Source organism: Equus asinus, chromosome 12, assembly GCF_041296235.1.
Source record: "Equus asinus isolate D_3611 breed Donkey chromosome 12, EquAss-T2T_v2, whole genome shotgun sequence".
Classification (NCBI taxonomy): Eukaryota; Metazoa; Chordata; class Mammalia; order Perissodactyla; family Equidae; genus Equus; species Equus asinus.
In genome coordinates, this window is record NC_091801.1 from 65,765,255 (window position 1) to 65,782,470 (window position 17,216).

The window sequence follows — 17,216 nt, forward strand, 5'->3', positions numbered from 1 at the left end:
TAAGATTCTATGCAGAGCTTGGAACCTGAATGACAGAATTTTCAGAGAGAAGTTCATAGTCTCTCCAGGACAAGCAGAAAGGAAAGAGAATAAAGCAGGTGGGTTTTCTTCACTAGAGTGAAAGGAAATCCAGAGGTGTGAAGGAAAGACCTGAGGAGCTTGCTGTTAGTGGGGTGAAAAGGATAGTTTGACAATATTTGGCAAATTAAATGATTAAAGTTCCTAAAAGTGACAGAGGGTTGGATACTAAGGCAGCTGGGCAAATGAACCAGAAGAACAGGTAAAGAGGGTGAGAAGATATCTATACAGTCTCAAAGAATGCTTAAATGACTTAAGTTTTCATCCACACACTTACAGCTGAAGCAGCTAAGACCTCTTAAGACTAAGTGATTTGCCAAAGCTCACACACCAACTTATTTAACACCCTGTTCAGGCTCTTTCCATGACATCTATCTGGAGGAAAAATGGAATCTTTAATTTTCCACTGAAGCTGAATTTATTTTTTAAATGTTATTTAAGCTTTAAATATGCAAAAAGTAGGTTGAGCCACTCAAAACACACTGTAGAGATCAAAAAGGATCTTTCAAGAGACATTAGAAAGGATAGCACAAATCAGGTGAAAATCATGTTCTTTCAGCTCTAAGGTATGCATGAACATCTAATCTGGGAAAAATTATTCCCCCTTAATAATTTATGTCAAATTTCTATTAAACACATTCTTAGAACCACTTCTCTACTAACTCTAAATAAAACAAAGCAGCAATATTTGTTTTAACTGCATTACATATTAAAACAAATGCCAATATTATTGTTAAAGTCCAAAATCCAGGATATAATGCAATCATTTCTGTCTAAATAGATACATTTCATTAAAAAATTTTAATTAGAAAGCTTTACATTTTATAAAATGCAGCAAAAGTACATAATTGGAGCTCTATTGTCTGATCAAGAGATACTGGAAGAGAAATTAATATCTTTAAAATTATAAAAAATTAAAGTTCAGGGGCCAGCCCAGTGGCACAGCAGTTAAGTTCACATGTTCTGCTTCAGTGGCCCAGGGTTTGTCGGTTTGGATCCCAGGTGCGGACCTATGCATTGCTTGGCAAGCTATGCTGTCACAGGCATTCCACATATAAAGTAGAGGAAGATAGGCCTGGATGTTAGCTCAGGGCCAGTCTTCCTCAGCAAAAAGAGGAGGATTGGCGGCAGATGTTAGCTCAGGGCTAATCTTCCTCAAAAAAATGAAAATAAAAATAAAGTTCAGTAAGCAATTTTTGGAAATAAGAATTGTGTTTATTCACGAAAATTCCCACCTTAGATTTCTGAATTTATCTGACTCCTTTTTATAATATTAGGTGCTAAATCAAATGGCCAAATAAAATTCAAACTAATTCAATCAAAGTGGAAACTCAAAAGTGTTATGTCAGGGAATCTAAGTTCTCATCATGGGTTACACTATCAGGGCCACTTCTCAGTCCTGCGGCCTCAGTGTTCTGGTCCTTCTCTGCTCTGAGCCAGAACTAACTCACATTTTCCCTTGAAAATTGCCTGGGAGGAAGGCAAGTAACATTTATTCAACATCTTCCACACGCAAGGTACTAAGCTAGGCATTTCATATTTACTTTCTAACACTGAAAGCCTCATGGGCATCTTATTAAGTTGGCTTTATCTACCTCTTGCCTCTCACCTCTTTTATTTTTTAATGAGAAAACTGAATCACAAATTAAACAACTCAGCTAAGAGTATGTAACTAATCAGTAGGAAAGTTAAACTTCAAATCCAATTCTAATGACTTCAAAGACAAATCTTATCCCTTTCCCTACAACCAGGGCGGAAATAAGCGGTGGGTGGAATGTCATATGGAGACAATGATATCACTCACTAATCCATCGTGCACTCTTTTCTGCTAGGTTCTGTGGAAAACTCAGAAATCCTCCTCAAGATATTGTTCCTACATTAGAGTTATTTGCCACTTTTGTAATTCACCATGTACCAGCTCCTTAGGCAGGTGTTCAAGGACACTTACAGTATAGGCTCAGATTTTCTAGCCTTATTTACCGGTTCTTTCCCACACCGCTGTATGTACCAGGTAGGCCATACTACTTGCTATACTTGCTATTCCCTGAAGCATTATCCCATTATTCCTATTCCTCTCCTTCTCTCTCCCTCTCTCTCTCTCTCACACACACACACACACACAGGCATGCCTACACACGTCCTCCAATCTTTTGTCTTTGTTCCTTCCACTAGAAATGCCCTCCTAATTTATCTCCACTTGTTAAATTTTATCCAAGTTTAACATAAATATCAAGTTCCAACATAAATATCAGTCCTTTTCCCATAGTCTTTCCTAATACCAACTTCCTTTAATTCTGTAAAGATGCCTGAATCTCTCTTATGATCTGATTTAACTCTCTCTGTCCTACCCTTTGCGTGATTTTATTCCCTCCAGCTAGATTATAAGCTACCTGTTGAAGGCTCTTAATTGTAGATCACTTATGTGAGAGAGGTACCAGTCATGATAAATGTTTAAAAAAAACCCTCGTGGTCACTTTGATGTAAATAGGGCTTGTTCTATCATTTCTGCCTCCCACTCAATTCCTTTCTTAGGTTTCACGGGAGAAGCTTCTAGTTCTTATCTTAGAAATCAGACCATTCAAACTTGTCTGAGCTAGCCAGACCTCATGCAAGTGTAGATTCAGATGGAGATCTCTCTTAAGATTGGTAGGAGTCTTGGGTTCTTCCAAAAATCTGCTTTATATAAAATCTCCTATATATAAAATCTCCTTTTCCATTAATTAAATAATCCACTCATTACTTACCATGTACATACTAATGCCAGGTACTGTTCTTGATGCTGAGAATATAGCAATGAGTGAAACTAAAGTCCCTGTTTGTAATGAATCTTACTTTCTAGTGGAGGCAACTAGACAATAAACAAATACAAAACTAACAATATGCAAGAAGCTGATAAGATAGGGGGATACAGAGTAATGGGGTGGAGGTATTATTAATTGGTACAGGTTTTTGTGTTAACTTTCATTTCTCTTGATAAATGTCCACGAGTGTAATCGATGTGCTGTATGGTAAGCTCATGTTTGGTTTTTATAAAACTGCCATACTCTTTTCCAGGCTGGCTATACTGTTTTACACTCACACCAGCAATGTATGAGTAACCCAGTTTTGCTGCATCCTTACCAGCGTTTGCTGTTGCCACTATTTTTTTTTAAATACTTTGCTATGTATTTTTTTTTAAAGATTTTATTTTTTTCCTTTTTCTCCCCAAAGCCCCCCAGTACATAGTTGTATATTCTTCGTTGTGGGTTCTTCTAGTTGTGGCATGTGGGACGCTGCCTCAGCATGGTTTGATGAGCAGTGCCATGTCCGCGCCCAGGATTCAAACCAATGAAACACTGGGCTGCCTGCAGCGGAGCACGCGAAGTTAACCACTCGGCCACGGGGCCAGCCCCTGTTGCCACTATTTTTTATTGTAGCTATTCGAATACATGTGTAATGATATTTCCTTGTGGTTTTCATCTGCATTTCCCTAATGGCTAATGATGGTGAACATTTTTTTATGTTCCATCTGGTCATGGATTTTGCCCATTTTCTAATTAGATCATTTATTTTTTTTACTGTTGAGTTTTCAGAGTTTTTATGAGACTGACACACTCCCAACTATGCCAAGAGGGTGGGTTGCTGAGTTTTGAGAGTTTTTAATATATTATAAATATTAGTCCTTTGTTGGCTACGTGGCTTGCAAATATTCTCTTCCAGTCTGTAGCTTGTATTTTTATCTCCTTCAGAGTCAAATTCCTCCTTATAAGCGCTTTGCTTTAGCTCAGTGGTTTTTAAACTGCATCTGATAGAATCTCAGGGACCTAAGAAGGTAACTCAAAGGGGCAAGGATCTAGGGTCTTCTCCCTCCTCCAACCAGCGCAGCACTGCTTTTATATATTGGGTCTCCATAGGAAATATGGTTTGAGAAATGTGTGAAAAACAGCTATTGCAACATAGTGATAAACAACAAAGTTTGGCTTTGGCCTTTATGTTTGTATCTAGCCTTGAAGGACAAATGTTCAAATGCCTACCTCAACATTATTTTTGGCATCCCTGAACTTGTACACAGCCAATATAAGGGATGATCATGTAGGTTACACAAAATCTACTGAGTGTAAAGATGCTGTAATAGGAAAGATGTCGTAAAGACGCTTTGATAGGAACAAGCCATGTTGTTTAAATTTATTGATAATATCTAAATATTCACTTCTAAAGAGGTAAATATTATACATATAATCTAGAGCAAAAATATCCTTCAGTGCTTTGTACAATGATATTCCAGGAATGAGGTGAAGAATAAATGTACAATTAAGATCACAAAATTAAAATGATGCAATTGTTAACATTTGAAATAGACTGACACTTAACTGAAGAGTAAAAAGAGAAAAACACGTTAGCTAGGTAGCTTTAAGAAGAGCATCCTAAACTTTTTTTTCTAAGAAGTCCTTAAAAGATTTAAATAAATAATACAAGGCAGAAGACTAGAGATTAGACATAATCTAATATGAACCTTTGAGATCTGTGTGCAAGTTTTATTTTATTTCAGTCCATGTAGACCAGGAGCATTTTAAGAAAATTTAATAGTAACTTTAGATAATGCTAAAGAAAGGTTTCCCTCTGCTTCTTTTAAACACTCATATAGTCCTCCTCAACTAATTAATCTGTGCCCAGTGAAAAGAGTGGAGTCCTCATGAAGAATAAATCATAATCCAAAAATCACCATGTGCCCTTTCTTTTTATTTATCAGTGAAAAAGAAACATGTTCAAAAAGCTCCCAAGTCCCAAACTCAGGAGGGTAGGTCTAATTAGAAGGAGGAGGGGATACCAATGAAGTAGTTCAAATATCATGTATGTTACATATCTGAATAACGTATATGACATTTGAATTACTTTATAGGTCCACTGGATTTTGTGAAGTGTTGTGGGAAACCGACTTTCCATTTATAAGGCTATTTTTTACAGAAAATGTGGTCTAGGTAAAGATGGAAATGATGTGGAACTAGGAAAAGAATTCCCCGTTTCTTCTATAAAATTTGAGGGAAATGGAATTACAAGTAGTCACCTAACTTCTTCTTAAAGTATAGCACATACCAGTCCATTGAATGAAAGTTCTGCTTCCTTACAAGCAGTCATTACTGCAAAAGTATTCTGTAAGTACTGATGAATGAACATTCTGTTAGAACACCAGAGAAATTTTGTGGCTGCCTGTCAGGTCATCCTTTTCTAGTAAGGAAGAAGAGCTTTTCTATGAAATTAGAAATTTGCTTTTTAAAGACCGAATTGCATTGGTTTCACTGTATTATAAAATATAACTTAAATCAGCAAAGCTTCATGTCCACAAGATGTCACTAGAACCAAAACTTAAACTGCAAGCAATTTTCAATTTACAAATATGTTGTGTTTTAAGTTTTTTCTAACACTTATTGGTTTAATTAGCATTTATTAAGTACGTATCATGTGCTCACAATCACTGTAAACATGTTTATTTCAAAACTGACATACAAGTTCCCAGAAAAATAACATTACAAATCATGGTCATACATCCAGGAATGGCTATAAAAGTTAACATTTAGGTGTGATAATGGCATTTTGGTTATATAGGCAAATATTCTTAGGAGACATATGCTGAAGTATTTAGTGGGAGATATATTTATTAAGATATATTTATTAAGTATTTAGTGGGAGATATTCATAATGATATCTGCAACTTATTTTCAAATGATTTGAGCAAAAAAATATATGGTAAAATGTTAACAACTGTGTAATCTAGGTAGGAGATATAAAGAAATTCACTGTACTATTCTTTGAGCTTTTCTAAAAATGTGAAAACTTTCTAACAAAAGTTAGAAAAAAGTAAAGGACAAACAACCTTGTGGAAAAATGGGCAAAAGACATGCCCAGACATTTCACAGAATAAGAAATTATAAAAGGCCAATAAACCAAATGAAAAGATACTTAGTTCCATTTGTAATCAGGAAAATGCAAACTAAAACCACAAAGAGCATTTTATATCTACCAGAGTAGGCAAAATTAAAAAGAATGAAAATAGCAATGTTACTAAAGATGAGGAATAATGAAAACTCTTACATGCTGCTGGCAGGAGAGTACTTTCACATGAAGACTAACTAGCTTCCCAAGCACCTTTGAACCCAGTAATTCCTGTCCTATAGACAGACCTCGGAGACACTCTTCCAGATGCTCACCGGGAAAAAGGTACAAGAACATTGATAGCAATGTTGTTTGTAATGACAAAAAAATTGGAAACAATTCAAATGCTTAGTGTATGGGTATTCATTTCATTATCATCATTCTTGTGAATTTACTTTAAAATATTAGCTGTAGTAATATAGATAGATACATACAGCTCTATCTGTATATCTTTGTATATTTCATATTTAAAAATAAAAAGTTAAAACTGTGATCAACTGCAATAAATCCTGACAGGTCAAGCAAGATGAAGAGTAAGGACTGACACCTGGATCTTGCAGGGTGGACGCTGAAGCACCTAGGTAAGTGACGTCAATCAAAACTACCTATAATAAGCAGAAGTATTTTAGCAAGAAAACAACTTTTTTGTTTTGTTTTGGAAAAGGATACCGAAAAGCAAATCTATTAATTCAAAACAGTGAAAAGTAAACTTTCCATGCCTAGCTAGCTCTATATATCTTTCTGAGGGAAAAGGTTTCTAGAAGAGAGGGCAAGCTTATTTGCTCATTTTCAAAAGTTCTCTATTCAAATGTACTTTGCCACATGAAGAGGCATGTATAAGAGTAAACATTTAATTTATAGTCCAAATCAGGATATTTCTGAGAGTGAAAGGAAGGGCCACTGATAATTTTGCTGGGGCAATGGCGTAAAATGGGGTTGTCACAGGCAAACTGGTCTGTATGGTTTCCTTATGAATAAGCCAAATTCACTTTAGCATCCTAGTAGGTTTTTAGCATGAATGGAATAAAGAATTCTCAGGAATAAAGAGGTCCTTAAAAACAGCAGAAACTTCTTCAAGATTCTATCCTAGCATGAAAACTGTGGTTACTAATAACAGGTCTAAAATGCTACTCACTCAGTTGATGGTACACAGGTTTATGCAATCCTTGAAGTTTAATTGATGCCATAGCAGCAAGTTTCCCAGGAGGCTGCATTTTCCCATCTAAGAGATACCAAACTCGAGCAAAAGTAGCCCATTGCTTGAAAAAAAAGAAGAGGAAATAAAGAAAATTCTAATTAAAATGAAAATATTTGAGTTTATTATTATATACCATCACATGCAGTCTACAGTTAATGTCAATAATCTTTGAAAAAAGATCCTACCACTAAATAATGTTTTTATTTCTATTTCTGAAAAAGGGGGATCTTTTCTCAGAATTCTGCAGATTAACACAGTAGTTTTTCCTGCCTGCTTTTCTCTTAACAATATGGATTATGTTTTATTAAAAACAGTCCAAAGACATATATCCCTTTATATTATGATTTATACTTTTCATATCACATAGAATAATATCTGGAGGGGTAATGAGAAGCTCTTATGAAAGCTGAAGTTGTTTATGAAGGTCTTCAAAAATATTTTGAGATTAGTAGAAACAGTACATTAAAAGATGAGTGGCCAATTAAGAACTAAAGACTATTCAGTAGTTTAATTCTAATGGAGAGTTAAATATAAGAGTGTAGCTGGAAGAGCATAAATGGATGATGTTGAAAAAGCTTAACATTTAAAAAACTGCCTTACACGGACATCTTTAGGCTGCCTCAGGCACAGGCCACCATCTTTGCAGTGCCCATCAGCGCCTTCACATTCTAAGAAAATTACAGCCCAGGAAGACCTCAACTAGATGCTTTCCCTTTGCATATACACAAGCAACGAAACAATGCTGGAAAAAAATACAACTAGGCTAGCTGGTTTTTAATTATCACAAACCTCAAATCAGCTTATAAAATTGCTTACCAATTCTGTTTTATTCCTGTTATTTTTCTAGTATCTACCTCATTCCCCTTGCACACCTTTTGTCAGATTTACCCCTACTCAAACATTTTGATGCCACTGTAAACGGTATTGTATTTTTAATTTCCAATTGTTTGTTGCTACTGCATAGAAATACACTTCATTTTTGTATATTGGTCTTGTATCTTGCAACCTTGCTAAATTTATCAATTCTGGTAGCTCTTTGTAGATTCCCTCTGATTTTTTAGAGATGATCATGTCCTTTGTAAACAAAGACAGCTTCTAGCCCATATCCTTTCCCTACCACTCTCAGCTTATGAACTGGTAAAAAACTTCAAACTGTGGCAACTATACAGGACAACCTTGTTTCTTCAATGAACTGCAAGGAAAAAGATAGGAATAGGAATTGGAAGCTATTTATTGAGAGAGAATTATAAAACATAGCAACTTACTGCATTTTGGATCCTAATCCAAAGGAACAAACTGTAAAAATATTATGTATTTATATAATATATATGAGAAAATTGGAAATTTGAACACATACTAGATACTTGATAATATTAAGGAATTGCAGTTAATTTTTCTTTCAGCTTTGATAAATGGTATTGAGATTTTTTTTTTAAACTCCTTACCTTATGGAGATTCCTCAAAAAATTTAAAAAAAAACCATACGACCCAGCTATTCCACTATTGGGTATCTATCCAAAGAGCTTGAAGTCAGCAATTCCAAAAGTCCCATGCACCCCAATGTTCACTGCAGCATTATTTACAATAGCCAAGACGTGGAAGCAACCTAAGTGCCCATCAACAGATGATTGGATAAAGAAGATGTGATGTGTGTGTATATATATATATATATATACATATGTGTGCGTATATATGTATACATGTGTATATATATATATATATATACACACATACACACACACAATGGAATACTACTCAGCTGAAAAAAAGAACAAAATCGTCCCATTTGCAACAACATGGATGGACCTTGAGGGAATTATGTTAAGTGAAATAAGCCAGATAGAGGACAACCTCTCTATGACTTCACTCATATGAGGAATTTAAAAACGCAGACAAAGAGAACAGATTAGTGGCTACCAGGGGAAAGGTGGGGTGGGGGGTGGGCACAAAGGGTGAAGGGGTGCACCTACAACAAGACAGACAAACAATAATGTACACCTGAAATTTCACAAGATTGTGACCTATCATTAACTCAATAAAAATTAAAAAAGAAATCCTTACCTTGTAGAGAACATACTGAAATATTTACTGATGAAATATTAATCTGAGATTTTACCTCAAATTCATAAGGAAAGAAGAGAATGAGGGTACAGATGAAATGATAGTGGCTATGAGCTTTTTGAAACTGGGCAATATCTACTTTTATATGTGATTGAAATTCTCCATAATAAAGTTAAAGAAAAAAGAAACTCTTGACCTCACTTCCCTACCAGGTACTGCCTCATTTACTTTTTCTTCTTTGTAGCTAAACTCTTCCAAAGAGTTTGCTCCAATTTGAGTTTACTCAAACTTTTTACTCCAATTTGTCTCCCCTCATTCTCTCTTCAACCTACTCCAACCTGGCTTTTGCCTTCCTGCACCCAACATCATCACTCTACTGCCTGTCAAGGTTACCATGACCTTCATGTTACTAAATCCATTGGTAAATTTGAAGTCTTCGACACAGCTGATCGTTCCCCTCTCCTGGGTATTCCTTCTTCACTTGATTTCCAGGACACCACCTTCTGTTGGTTTTTCCCCCACCTTTGCTGGTTCTCCCCTTATCTCTTGCCTCTGAAATGTTGTAATGTCCCAGAACTCAGGATTTGGTCCTATTCTCTTCTCTTTACTCACTTCCTCAAAGACTTCATCCAGACCCATAACTTTAAATGCCATTTGTATGTTTAAGATTTCCTAATTTACATCTTCAACCTGGACCTCTTTACTAAAACTCTACACTTGTATCCAACTGCCCACTGGGCATCTGCACTACAGTGTTTCTTAAACCATACGTAGCAAAAGACTAGTTTTTCTCCAATCCATTGCAGACCGATACTTTGATAGAAAAAAAAGTGGTTAAAAAAATTAAAATACTGCACAATATCAAATTGTTATAGAAGTTTTTAAATGGTTAACTTTACTTCCTTTATTTACCTCATCAGGGACAAGTACTAGTCCAAAGAAGGAATTACACCCGGAGCAGGACTGGGCTAAGAGGCATCTCAGACCAACACATCCAAAACTGAACTCTTGCTCTTTCATCAGAAACTTGCTTCAATCTCAGCCTTGCCTATCTCAGTTGATGGCACACGCTTCAAGTTGTGGAGACAAAAAACCTGGGAGTAATCCTTCTTTCTTCTTTTCCTGTCAGCCCACATTCAATCTTTTAAGAAATCCTATTGGCTCCACCTTCAACAAACCTGACCACGTTCCAACACGACACTGTTACTAGCCTAGTTCGTGCCACCATCATCTCTAGCCTGGATTACTGCAATAACTTCCAAATGGATTCTTTGCCTCTATCTTCCACCGATCCCCATCTCTGAGCTAGTCTGTCCTCGATTCAGCAGCCAGAGTGCTCCTTTTAACATCTGAGTGAGATCATGTTGCTCCTTGGCTCAAAAACCTTCAGTAGGTCCTCAATTTACTCAGTAAAAATCAAATTCTTACAATGGTCTACAATGCCGTATGTGACTCATCTTATTACCTCTCTGACCTTCTCCCCTAACACTCCTTCCGGGAAAAAACAAAAAACAAAACACATGAAAAGGGCTGACTGAAAAGAGGAGAGGACGGGTACCAGCGAACGAGAGGAAGCGGTGGCCAGTATCACTATCCTCGTTTGTGCTTTCCCAAGGCACCTCCTGGCCCAGAGACTCGGCTCCTACCAACTCAGCTTCACTCAACCCGCCGGAGCCATTGAACTCCTTCTGTCAGTGTAATCATCCCATCAAGTCACAGGAGTCCAAGCTCACCTGGGGCGCCCTGGAGAAACTCGACATGTTTCCCCACTAGCGCGACAGTCTTTGGTCCAGGATCCCAGGCCAGTCCCGCAGCATCACTGGTCCGGCGGGAAACACATAAAGCCAAGCATGACAGTTCCTAGGCCAGCCGGCTGTTCGTCTCCTTCGCCGCTTTTCCTGGGTCCCCTCCAATCTTCCCACGGTAGCAGTTTCGTCATGAAAGGAGAGACTAATGCAGTTATTGAGAGAATCATTCCCGAAAATAACCCGCTTGCTGGGAAAGCTGCGGAGAACCAACCGAGAACCCACAATTTCCAGCCGACCCAAGTAAAAGGGAACCGGAAGTGCATAAGCAGCGCGCGGCTGTTTGGATGTGGAAGCCGAGACCTGAAACAGAGGCTCGGCTCCGGGGAGATGGATCGGTACCTGCTCCTTGTGATCTGGGGGGAAGGAAAACTCCCGTCGGTAGCGAGTGAGGAGGCGGAGCATGGGCCAGGGGCGTCTTCCATTGAGGGTACCGAGAAGCAGCCGGGTAAGCCCTGGGCTGAGAAAGCGCGGGAACAGCTTGCAGAGAGGGGAGGAAATTTGAGTTTGTGATCAAGTTCTGCTGGGCAGAGACCTACATCGAGTTATCCTAGGAAGCTGGACTGTATCTGGGATCGACTAATAAAGGCTGAAAAATATCATAATGTTCGTGGAAAAATAGAGATAAATTTGTGGATGTAAGATTCCAGCGCTCAGAAGTTCTTGGCAAAGTGAAAATTTAACTGAATAGATTCTCTGTGCCTTAATGGAATTTCTTCTCTTTGGAAATATATGCATTCAATGGGCATTTCTGCCTCCTGTGTTCCAAATGCAGATAATACAGAAAGGAGCACGATGGCAAAGGATATTACCCTCCTAGAGTTTACATCCTAATGGGAGGAGACATCCCCACATAAATTAAGTTAAAAAAACAAGTGATAAATTTAAAACAATTTTAACGGTTTGAGATTACATTGCTTTTTGGTGCTCCTGTCTGGTCTCTGTGTTACATTTTGTTTGTTTTGATAGAGCAGGCATTTTGAAGAGGAAGTGTGTGCTTGTGTATAGAGTATTGTGACAGGGTTTCCCTTCTCAGTTTGAAATTATTATTTTGGGGGAAATTTGGATTTGTGTTAACTGACAGGCATGTGCAAACAGTGAGCTTTTCCTATTTCTCTGCTTGCTTTAAGATTTATTATTTCAAAACTTGAACAGAGCATAGTTCTTTTATGTACAACATATTCTTGAGAATCTCCTATGGTGAAATTGGAATTTCACTAGATTACGTAAGTCTTGAGGGCATTGAGTTAGTCTTTCTTTTTCAGACTTAACTGCAGCAAATGTTTATGACCTCCTGAAAAGAAGCATTAGTGCTTCCATTAATCCGGAAGATAGTACTTTCCCTGGTAAGTATATTATAAACCCCTCTTTTCTCTGGCACGCCATTTGTGTTGGAACTGAACTTAATTTGTTCACTTAGGAATACAAGAAATACTTGTTGACTGTGTGTAAGTCACTGGGCTAGGGAGGTAATTAAGGAAATACAAAACCGGAAAAGACACTGTCCCTCTCTTCCTGATGCTTGAATGTCATGAAATTATGAAAATTATTTTAGGTTCTCAGCTTGAGTTTTGTTCCTGTTATGAGATTTTCTTGCCCATCTTTAGCTCCATATAAAATAGGGTACTGTGGCATTATAAGAAGGATTTCTAATTTTGTCCTGAGTACAGATACATTATTAATGCTCTTACACCCGTTTCCTTACCATTTTTTTTCATCCTTACCTCTTACTGATTCTTTGAAAAGCACTTCATAATTGTTAAATACAGTGGTCTTCTCTCCATTCTTATCTTAACTTTTTCAAAGTATTTGACTTTTTTGACCACCCCTTCCTTTATAAAAATCTTTTTTCCTTGGGTCTCTATTGGCATATACAAATCCATTTACTTACTTCTTTGATAGTTATCTTCTCTTTTACTTCTTCTTGGCTTCTATCTGAGTGCCTTTCACAGGCGCAGAAAATGAAGATACCAAAACAGACCAAGGCCTCAAAGCTGAAGGTTTCTGCACATAGCAGGGAGAGTATGCTTGTTTTCCTAACTTTGTAGTTCTCATGACTGCACAGTCTCTTCCTTTCCCTTTTCTTTCATTAGAGAACCTCTTGTCTCTGGGCTTTCAACTATCACCTTTGGGAAGTGATTTCTAATATGTACATACTGCCCCATCCTGTTTGCCAAGTCCCAGTAGTACTCATTAATTTTTTAAGTTGGTGTAATTTAAGTCAGTACTACTATTACTGCAAGAAAGATTTTCCTTCATTTCTGCCTTAAATGTGTATGTAAAAAAGCTGTTGGCAGTATTCTAGAGGTTCTCATGATAACTTTCACTTTACATTTGGGTAGATAGAAGTTTCTTCTTTTTTTTTTTTTATTGAGAATCTCTCTCTCTCTCTCTGTATGTGTGTGTGTGTGTATATATATATATATATATATATATATATATATATATATATACACATTTTTTTTCAGGAAAAGTTTCACCCTAAGCTGACGTCTATTGCCACTCTCCCTCCTTTTTCTTCCTTTTGTCCTACAAAAGCCGCAGTACATAGTTGTGTATAGTTGTAAATTTTTCTAGTTATGTGTGAGCTGCCACTACAGCATGGCTACTGACAGACAAGTGGTGTGATTCCATGCTCAGGAACTGAACCCAGGCCACTGAAGTGGAGCATGCAGAACTTTAACCAGTAGGCCACCAGGGCTGGCTTGATAGAAGTTTATAGGCAGTCCTTGTTTGTATGGTAATGGGGGACCCTATAAATGTGCAAGCTGAAGCCATGCAAAGCCATCCTTAATATAACAATCAATGGGGAAAATTACAAATGTTCCATGAGATTTTTTTTGTCGAAACAGTAAAAATTCTTACTATTGGTTATAAATGTAGAGGAAATGAAAAACATAGAACTAATATTTATTTCATATGCTGTAGTTTAAAACTTTAGAAACGTTGAGAATTAGTGTTGCATTTTTTTATGAAAAGCTATCAAGTAGTTTGAACAGTGCTGGCTACCTTCTCATCACCATATAACTTATGATACAGAGTGAGCATCTTTTCTGTGTTTTGGTGAATTGTTATACTCCTAAGTTTGTATTAGCCTCCGATGTTTTATCCTTTCCAATTTTAATGTGAAATGTCTCTGAGTTCCTTTAATGCAAAGGTTTTTGCCAGCATCATTTTCTCTGGGACGTCGTCATCCTTTTTGTCACACTGTTTTTGTTACAGCAGCTATTTCTAGAGTCCATTTGTAAGCTTGAGTATCACTTTCAGTGTTATTACTTATTGGTTTTTTTTGCTGTGCTGCGTCTTTTTCTTTTTTCTTTTGCCAATTCCTTCTTCCTATTATTCATTTTGGAATATCACATGGATTTATCACTAGGAGACAAGGAGGCAACAGGATTAAATCTTTTGCCATCTATATGAACTGAATGACAGATGTGCAGTGACCACTCAGCAACAAACTTTGAAAATAGTAATGTGGTTGGTCATTGATCCTGATACACATCTTCTATTTATGTAGTGATTTGTGATCTGAGAAGCTAGCAGTGAAGTTTTACTTTATGTTCATTAATAAACCACAGTAACTGGGATTTGAACCCTGTTTGGGGGGAACTGGTATTATTTAAACCATGGTAATTGAAATCTGTGCAGATCGGAACCACGCAAAGAAAAAACTGTCTGTATTGAGTTTCCTACCATGCTGGGATTGTTGCTTTCAATAACATGGCAAGTCTGAGGAACTGGAAATGCAATGTGATTGTAAATGAGATAAGGCTGGAGAGGTGTAGGCATAGCTATGTAGAGGACTTTGTAAATCGTCAGAGTGTTTGGATTTTTTCCTAATGGTAATTAGCAGCTATTGAAGGCTTTAGTGAAGGAAGAGGCATGATCAGGTCTGTGCTATGGAAGTATTCTGGCTATAGTATGGTAGACAGATTAGAGGAAAGTAAGGGGGCTGCTGCAGAAGACCAGCTAAGCAATGAGAGTGGCAGCCAGGCTGGAGGAAGGTGGATAGATCTGAAGGAAATTATGGAGGTAAAATCCATCTGACTTAGTGTTGGATTGGTATGATTTAGGAGAAGGGAAGAGTGAGGAAGGAATCAAGGATGATGTTAGATTTCTGGCTTGGGTAGTAGTATAGATGGTGGCATTTAGTGAGATAAGAGAATTAGATTTTGAGGGAATATGACATGTTCAATTTATAACTTGTTTAGTTGCCTGTAAGATGTCAAAGTGAAAATGTTTTGTAAAAGTTGGATATATGTGTCTGGAACTCAAAAGACAGGGTAAGGCTGGAGATAAATATTACAGAGTCATCAATATATAGACATCAGTTCAAGCCATGAGAGAGGATGGGATTGCTTGTGGATAGCAGAAAATCTCGAGCTGAATCCCAGTATGTATTTAAAGGAACTGAACCCCAGTTTTTAAAGGAACGACAAGGAGCAGCCTGAAAGATAGATTGCACAGAAGCCAAGTGTTTTAAGGAGAAAGTAGTCAACCGTGTCCTCTTTGATTCCTTTCTTACCCTTATGTTGAGAGGTCAGGTAACAACAGAACTAAAAAGACTCTGTTAGATTCAGTAACATGTTAGTTATGGGTGACTTTGGTGAGTGGAGTTATAGTGGCATATTGGAGACAAAAAACCGATTGAAATAGATTTGGAGGGAAGTACAAGAGGTGACGAAATGGAAACAGTCAAGTGTAGACAGCAGTTTCAGAAAGTTTATCCTTGAAGAATAAAGAAAGAGATATAGTATCTGGAAAAGGGAGGTGAATTTAAAGGAGATCTTCTTTTGTATTTTTAATGACTTGAGAAATACTTGTGCAAATTTAAATGCCAATAGGAAGGAACTGACAGTGGAGGAGAGATTGAAGATGCAAGAAAGGTAGTATAATGAGTGGCCTGGGGTCCTGGCAGAAGTCTGAGGGATAACCTTGTTGGAAGGGCAGTGCCTCTTATGTGTTAACAGGAAGGAATGAGGAAAGACTTAATGGGAATGCAAGTACGTCATATGTTTGCTGACAGGAAGTTATGGAAGTTATTATCTAATAGTTTCTATTTTCTTAAGAAGTAGGAGATAAAGTCTTTTGCTGAGATTGTTGTCAGATAGTTGTAATAGGCTCTTAGCATCTTACCCAGGATCCATGAGTTAAGCCTCAATTACCACATTTCTCCTTCCCCCTCCTTTGAACCCAGTTTCTAGCCATAGCTCTAGATTCTTCATGGTTCTTCTGACACACACCCTGGGGTGACCTTAATTTCATAGCCTCGTAGTATTACTATCTCCAAGAAGAGCATCTTCCTTAACTTTTGGTTATAGTTACTCTTTAACCCCTCTCTGTCTAGCCAGGTTGAACAAGACCTTCCTGATCTTTGAAGAGGGAGTCATTTTCCCAAAAATGACTTGCATGGTTTTGTGTGACTCAGTGGTAATTGAATGGGTGTATTTTTCAATATCTTTAACGTAAGTTTTAGTGTTTGAAATAATGATTAAAATAGATTTTGAATTGTGACTAAAACAAAGTATTCATTGCAAGTGAATAATTTTGCTCTTTGGGCAGAGATTTTAAAAAGATCCATGTAATATATCTGTATCTATATAGATAGATAGATACAGGTGGGCCCCTACTTACACAGTGGGTTGACTTACGATGTGATTTTTTGGCCTAACAATGCTATCCCCTAACCACGATAGCATTCAGTAGAAACCTTACTTGGAATTTTGAATTGTGACCTTTTCCCCGGCGAAGGGCTAACTGTGTGCGGCAGATACTCTCTTGTGACGCTGAGCAGCAGCAGTGAGGCTTCCAGTCAGCCCTGCAATCAGGAGGGTAAACAACTGATATACTTACAGCCATTCTGTACCCACACAACCATTCCATTTTTCACTTTCAGTACAGTATTCGATAAATTACATGAGATATTTGATGCTTTATTATAAAATAGCATTTGTGTTAGATGGTTTTCCCAACCATTTGCTAATAATATGAGTGTTCTGAGCACGTTTAAGGTAGGCTAGGCAAAGCTATGATGGTCAGTCGGTTAACTATATTAAATGCATTTTTTTTTTTTAAAGATTTTATTTTTTCCTTTTTCTCCCCAAAGCCACCCCGGTACATAGTTGTATATTCTTTGTTGTGGGTCCTTCTAGTTGTGGTATGTG

The 17,216-nt window shown here is 37.3% G+C and overlaps 2 protein-coding genes across 4 annotated transcripts in view; one reads left to right on the top strand and one right to left on the bottom strand.

Moving 5' to 3' along the window:
- MRPL13 (mitochondrial ribosomal protein L13) overlaps nucleotides 1-11,118 on the bottom strand; it is a 44,071-nt gene extending 32,953 nt beyond the window's left edge. The window contains exons 1-2 of one of the 3 annotated variants that reach the window (XM_014855296.3): nucleotides 10,981-11,118; nucleotides 7,124-7,247 (exon numbers count right to left, since the gene is read on the bottom strand). In XM_014855296.3, coding sequence (XP_014710782.1) covers nucleotides 7,124-7,247; nucleotides 10,981-11,007 — 151 coding nt within the window. In that variant the 5' untranslated portion in view covers nucleotides 11,008-11,118. Of the gene's footprint in view, nucleotides 1-7,123; nucleotides 7,248-10,159 lie in introns of all 3 variants that reach the window. The other 2 variants (XM_044743799.2, XM_044743798.2) reach the window with 2 other exon arrangements.
- Nucleotides 11,098-17,216, top strand: part of MTBP (MDM2 binding protein) — an 85,457-nt gene continuing 79,338 nt past the window's right edge. The window contains exons 1-2 of the mRNA XM_014855295.3: nucleotides 11,098-11,500; nucleotides 12,318-12,398. Of these exons, the coding sequence (XP_014710781.1) occupies nucleotides 11,098-11,500; nucleotides 12,318-12,398 (484 nt within the window). The remainder of the gene's footprint in view (nucleotides 11,501-12,317; nucleotides 12,399-17,216) is intronic.